The sequence below is a fragment of the Nannobrachium achirus genome (genome assembly GCF_963921795.1).
Source record: "Nannobrachium achirus genome assembly, chromosome: 12".
NCBI lineage: Eukaryota > Metazoa > Chordata > Actinopteri > Myctophiformes > Myctophidae > Nannobrachium > Nannobrachium achirus.
This window is the reverse complement of record NC_137832.1, coordinates 46,921,076-46,928,145: the sequence shown is the minus strand read 5'-3', so window position 1 is coordinate 46,928,145 and position 7,070 is coordinate 46,921,076. Positions and strand designations below refer to the sequence as shown.

Below are 7,070 nucleotides of genomic sequence, written 5' to 3'. Positions count from 1 at the left end.
TTAGTTCTACATACTGTAGTCAACAGTACTTAGTGTGTTTCACACAGCTAATTAAATGAGACCATACAAGCCAATCAATCCAGAATGTTATAGTGGATTTAATGTTTGAAACAATAAATAGATACTCAGAACAAAACGTTAGCTTAAATGAAATATTAATTGCATGTAGATAACGTCAATGTCTCAAAATGCTATGTACCTATAACTTAACTTACTGCAAAAAGACAATAGGTAGTAGTAATGCTAAATAAAACATTTGCTAACATCTCCAGTCCAGTGTTATACTTTTTTTTTAAATAACAATCAGTTTGTATATCACTTCCTTTACAAAGGCTTATGATCATGTCCCCTCTTCAAGATTATTTAGAAGTTATTTCAGTTCAATCAACTTTCTCTAATATACACATGATGTATTCAATTTATCAGAAGCAACATTAAGCTCTACTCGCATAAAACAATGGGGTCCCAAGGACTTTGTAACAGAGAATCTTTAAAACCATGGAATGATCATTGAACCATAGCTTAAATACACACATATGATTCTGTTTCAGGTAACAGATAATGAACTGTACAGTACATAATGGCATTATGGAGGCAAGAAACCAAACCATGCACAGTGATAATGTGCCTGGTGGTGAGATGTCAACATGTCAAATTAGTTTGCTGTACTCTTGTTTGATACAGCCATAGATTGTATGGTAGAAGTGCCTTTCTGGCATCATGAGGTCAGTGACCATCTCTGTGTGGTCCACTTTGGGGAGCAGGTACAGAGACACAGGCACAGATAGTGAGTTGAGGAGCTCTGAGAACTTTGTTGAAGATTCCACAGGAACAATAATGTCATCGGTTCCATGGAGCAAGACAAAGGCTGGCACTCTGGCAGTATCAGGGACAACACAAGAACAGGAGATGGAAATCATTATATTTTGTACAACCAAAAACCATACAGTGTGTGTGTGTGTGTGTGTGTGTGTGTGTGTGTGTGTGTGTGTGTGTGTGTGTGTGTGTGTGTGTGTGTGTGTGTGTGTGTGTGTGTGTGTGTGTGTGTGTGTGTGTGTGTGTGTGTGTAGTCGAAAGGCAAATCAAAATCTCACACCTTTTCAGTTGGTCCTCGCTGAACGTTTTCAGTAGGTGTGTGGGTGAATAGTAAGGGAAGTTCTCCACTCCGTTCATGGCTTTGTGCATTGTGGAGACATATTCAACAGCTCGCATCTGTTCATGCTCATAATGGTCCATGATGTTGTACACACCGCTCAAACCTATTCAGGAAAGGGAGCATCAAAAACATACTGGATTGAATACATGTAATGACTCAACGACATTGATTATTTTAACTCTTCTTGGGATGTAATGTTTTCAGAGCAGACAACTATTATAGTGTAACAGTTAATCAAATGAATCAATTTAAAATGAAATGAAATGGGAAAATAGTTTTTTTTTTCACAGCCTCAGACCATGACTCAGATTTCTTTCTCGCATATGTGAACACTCAGGCCCCTCTGAAGTGAAGGAATAAATTCTCTCATAATATGGGGTTGTGGTGTAAAAAGGTTTGGGAACCTCTGCAAGACTATAACGTTTGTGGGTGGAAAAAGGCTTACCAATGATTCCTCTTATGGCCAATGCAGTCTCCTGCTGCTTGGTTGCCTCTATGAAGAGCTCATCTCTACCTTCAATAAGAAAAAGGGTGGCCAGTGCCGACAGATGTGCACCTGCTGAGTGGCCGATCAGCACTATGTTATCCTGTAGAGAAAGGAAAACGTAAAAAATGCATTGGAGGACACATTATTGACTATGATACATGAGGTTAAAATGAATAGTACATTATCATATACTTAATGTAGTATAAATCAGGATATAAAAGTGTGTTGCACCATGATGATGCATACGTTACATTAATTTATAATTTCAATTTGTCATCGGACACTCAGCGATCTGTGTCATGTGATTGGGGTCTGGCGCTTTTTACTTTGGTTACATTTAGACATGAACCATATTGGATGTTCATCTTTCTTATGGGTGGATGTCTCCACCCATGAGAAGCTGTGTGCATTGTGGTACACAGTACTGTACATGTAGGATTGTATGAACTTTCGGTAGGCCTATATGTGAACAGGAGAACTTACATTTCTTCATCAGTATACAATGCATATTTTATTGATTAGATTTGCGCCTTTCCACTACACGGTAGTGGCTCAACTTGACGTGAATTAATGGTTAAATAATTAATTTTCAAACTTGTTAGGCTTAAATCACTGCCGATTTTGTATCAATTTATGTTGTACGTCGTGTATACGAATAAGTATGAAAAAAAAAGATTGTACAGTATATGTTACAAAGTCTTTTTTTACAGAAAAATCACTTACTTTGTCAAGGTTGAACTTTTCTCCATTCTCTTGTGCCCAGACCATACAGTCAGCAATATCTTGGACCATACCTAAAACATTTGACTATGGATTGAAACAAACCTTCAGTTATTACATTCAGTTATTTTATGCATAATTTGTCCCCAACTTTGAATTGTTTTAGCAGATTAATCTGATTTCATCGCAATCGATGCCCGTCCATCTACAAATGTATATGTGACAGGGGCTCACAACATGTAGAAGATCTACATGTGACATGTGTTATAATTTAGATAAGCCTTTTATTGTATGTAACCATTAATTTATTTGACCACTGTCAACATGGCATCCCTATTTTAGGAATGTCATTATAGGCCAACATTTTCTTTTCACCCCCAAACAATAGTGAAAATAGTGGATTTACAAGCTCTCAACTGGCGACGCGTTGAGAGGTGTTAGATCCACTATTTTTGCTATTTTAGAGCCTATCTATGGTAACTTCTTTTTTGCCAACCCCCCGTGTCTTTTCTGAAATTATGCCTCTGACGACGTTTATATAACATACAGGCAGGAACAAGGACCTGCACTGTATGTCACTGAGAACGGGACGATAATGGCTATTCTCGTTTATCGTGATAAAAAACACTCACGATAATCGTACCGTGGAGATTTAATTTATTGTGAAATCGTCCTCCGTCATGCACTGGGATCAATTCACCTTTTATTCGGCGAGCTACATATCCGCTACCACTTAAATCCTCTATAATTGGTAAGCGGTATCTGTAAATAACATGCTTGATACAGTCTTTTTTTTTTACTCTCTACCAAATCTCTTTGCCAAAGAATTGCAGATCTTCTTGTAGATCTGCTATTCTTTGGCAAATGTTCTGCCCCAGAATAATGGATGTTGGTGATATTTTGATTATCGCGATAATATCGTTTCGTCACAATAATCGCAATTTGAGAACATCTTTACCTGTGGATAGTGGCAGTAGTCAGGACAAATGACCGCTGCACTCAGCTCTTCCGCCATCCGCCTGGCCAACAGGCAGTATATGGACCTGTCTCCTGAACCCCATGCTCCTCCATAGATAAACACCACCAGGGGCACAGGCCCGTTTACACTCTTGTCCAGCGTGGGAGAGTAGTACAAATCCAGCTTGTTGCTTCGACGCCCAAACGTGATGCCCTTTGAAGAGTTCAAGAACACAAAGTCGTTAGGTTTTGTAGTGTATACATTTGAATATACAATATGTATGGTACACTTCATCTGTTGTAACGTTACTTGCAAGTAACACACCTTTGTACAATGCTTACAGTTGTCAGCATCCTTATACCACGACTTCCATTGGAAGTACAGTCTCCCGTACTGTAGGTATTTCAACATTTCCAGCACAGCTCTGGTCAAACAATATATTCGCCTGATGGAGAATACAAACAAAAAGATTAAGAGGTCATGAAGCATGATATTCCTTTGAAAGAGAGAGAGAACACAGTAAAGATCTGGGTTTTGATATTTAATTGTTAGAGTGTACAAATGTAGCCTAACAAATGGTCCCATTTGGTTAGGGTAGTTACAAAAGGATAAATTAACACAGAATTGTATTGTGAATGCATGATCTTTACAACAGAAAGAATGTCTTCATCACCTTTTATGTAATTAAAATTAACTAATGTATTCTATACCCTTTGCTACACATGTATTTGTGTGTCATTATGATTGCCATTTACAAGTATTTTATTGCAAGAAAAAAATTAAAAAGAAAGAAAGCTCAATGCGACTAATATGTATTGCACAGTTACCTTGGTTTCAGAGCTTCGATGTACTTTTTATAGCCAGGTTTATTGGGCCAGCCGTATATCCACTGGGCAACTAGTGAAATGGAATATGGCAGGCCCACCAGTAATGCACCTGCTGCCACCGGCAGTGAAACGTGACCTTTCAGACCACTCCTTTAAGAGTTAAAAAACAAAAAACACGTCATGAGCCCAAAATGTTAAAAAGTGTAAATCGTTATTTTTGAAAGGCAGGAAAATAATAAATGATGTCACAAAGATGCTTACATGTTTTAATTAGGCCTGCGCTGTAGTGCTTTCTCTTCGGGATTAAGTTCTGTAAAATAATCAGACAACATGTGAGTGAACAGTCTGATAATCTGTGTGTATTTACATGAGGAGGATTGCATAAACCCTGGAATGCATTTAAATCAATGAATGTCTCTGTTTGGTTCACAACTGCGCCCTCTTCTGGGAATCAATGTTACTGCTGCTATTAGCTAGTGACTGACAGCACGGTTGCATTCAAAGGAGGACGTATCTGTGTTGACCTTTTCAGAATCACAATGTTACTTGTTTAAATAACAACAGTAATAATAAGCTAAGTGATCCGAGTTTAATATGTATTTGTAAGCACTTGTTTAACAGTTTTCACCTGTTTTCAAGTACGCGTTGTTGGTCGATTCCAAATTCATCACCCAATAAGCAATTTTTAAATGACAGAATTTATCCATTCCTTGGTTTCTAGAAAATAAACTGCAATTAAGATGAAGACGGGTCAACGTAAACAATATAGCATGCAATACTTAATATCACAGGACCTCGATCGTCACATGTTTTTTTTTATTACTATTATGTGTGACATTAATGTTGACATTTTTTTATTTTTTTTTTATCATGGACCATTTTAATCCAGAGGATCAAAGAGAAAATGCCGTCTTGACGTCTTTGCTTACCCACATGCGGATCTCTCACTTTAACACGTCTGTCGCTTCTGTTTAGACGGCTGTGAACCAAGGCGAGTCTTTCTTTATTCGACTGAACGTTTGGGTTTTATTTTATTGTCGTTTCAGATCTGGTGTTGTCATACAGTAGCCTACTGTATCCATTGCGACTCTACGGCGCATGAGCGAGCGGCGACCCGGCTGAGAAATCACATGATTATACTTCACCGTACGACAGTGTTGCCCGTCGGAATTAGCCGATCTACAAGCTCTCTGTGGATCACGGATGCGACGCGACGTGAGCTTGTACGTCTGCGCTTTCACGTCAGGCAAGTGACCGATTTCCGGTTCGGTTATGGGTACATGCCATGCGCGGTGAGTGACGTTTTTCCGGCTGTCAAAGCAAGGAAGATGTATTATTTTATCGCCTATTGATTTCTGATTTGCTATTATACATCTTCAGCCTCTTGGAACAATTACGAACAAATAGGCTATTTAATAACCATTTGTAGCCTACATAGTTTAATTTTGGAATGGATTAAAGGTTAAATAATGAGGTAAATTGAACTGGGTAAATTGAGTAAAGAAAAAATAGAGATCAACAGATATCTTTCAAATGCTTGTCCAAATATGCTATTGTAATCCTTACAAAGGGGGATCTAAGATTCCACCATCATGTGAATTTGTTTTCTCTTTTATAAAATTATAATTCTATTTAACCCATTTACTGCATATAGGGAGGGACATGCAGTGTTTTGTGATCAATATTTGAAGGTTGATGTGTGATGCTACCATGTTTCCACCAGAGGGAGTTAGCATTCAGTGATGGATGTTTATGGAGTTCCTCTGCTTTCTAACTGCTCTCTCTCTCTCTCTCTCTCTCTCTCTCTCTCTCTCTCTCTCTCTCTCTCTCTCTCTCTCTCTCTCTCTGTGTCTCTCTCTGTCTCTCTCTGTCTCTGTCTCTGTCTCTCTCTCTGTCTCTCTCTGTCTCTGTCTCTGTCTCTGTCTCTGTCTCTGTCTCTCTCTCTCTCTCTCTCTCTCTGAACTTGCTGAATGGAATCCACCTTACTGCCCACTGACAATCATAATTATTTGAGCTAAATGTTAAATAGAGATGTCAACAGAAAGTTGTCATATTGATGTGATTGCATTTAATCAGAAACTATATTGCAAGACAAATGAAGGCCTAGGTCTTTAGTTGTAGTAATAGGTGGTGGTCCCATTGACATATGTGCAACCAACATATTTACCATATTAACATTCTGATTTAATTATTTCTCTAAATAATGTGATAATAATAATACAGTAAAGATGCTCCATGAACACTAACATCCTCATTGTTGATTTATCCGTTGGTCCATTCAATTACATGTGTAGAGATTGATTGATTGATTGAAGACTTTATTAGAAGTTTGCATAGGAAAAGGTACAGTTTCATGACAGTACAGTTCACTGGTACAAGGTCAACTAAAAGGATACACCCAAAAAAAAGCCTATGGCAGGGACGTGCAGAGAATGTTAGAGAGGCAGGGGCTGACATTTCTAAAGGGGCCTTTTGGTGAAAATATCGAAAATAGCAGACCTCGCGTTGCCCACAGAGGGCAATTCTTTCAACATAAGATGCTGCATTCAAGTTCAGGAGAGTTTGGACAAGGCAATTCTCTTGAATGCTACCTTCAGGTATGGCATGGAAACAGGGCATTTGCATTTCTTTCACCTTAGTGAAAACGGCATTCGTGGTCTTGAGAGGGCACTTTTTACAGACGGGTAAAAGGGTAGGGGCTCAAGCTGTATGTATATGTGTGCGGGGTGCCTGGCCTATGGCTTGTTACTCATATAACATTGAATGAACACTCAAGATTTAGCCGTGTGGAAAAGCTTGGATTCAACAATAATGCAGAATTGCAGATTCATGTAAGGGGGGAGCATGCAATGCGAGCTCTGGTCAGTTGCACAGTTCTTGTTATGGTTGGCCTCTCAGAGCAAGGTTCCAGCCCTGGGTGGG

The 7,070-nt window shown here is 38.8% G+C and overlaps 1 protein-coding gene across 1 annotated transcript; it reads right to left on the bottom strand.

Moving 5' to 3' along the window:
- Positions 1–237: 237 nt before the first annotated feature.
- LOC308296052 (uncharacterized protein) lies at positions 238–5,207 on the bottom strand. Its single transcript, XM_080739169.1, has 9 exons — positions 5,078–5,207; positions 4,410–4,458; positions 4,149–4,298; positions 3,646–3,766; positions 3,322–3,534; positions 2,367–2,450; positions 1,602–1,743; positions 1,097–1,259; positions 238–876 (listed from the first exon to the last, which is right to left on the bottom strand). Coding segments are annotated over exons 2-9 (1,101 nt in total). The 5' UTR covers positions 4,412–4,458; positions 5,078–5,207; the 3' UTR covers positions 238–650.
- Positions 5,208–7,070: the final 1,863 nt, after the last annotated feature.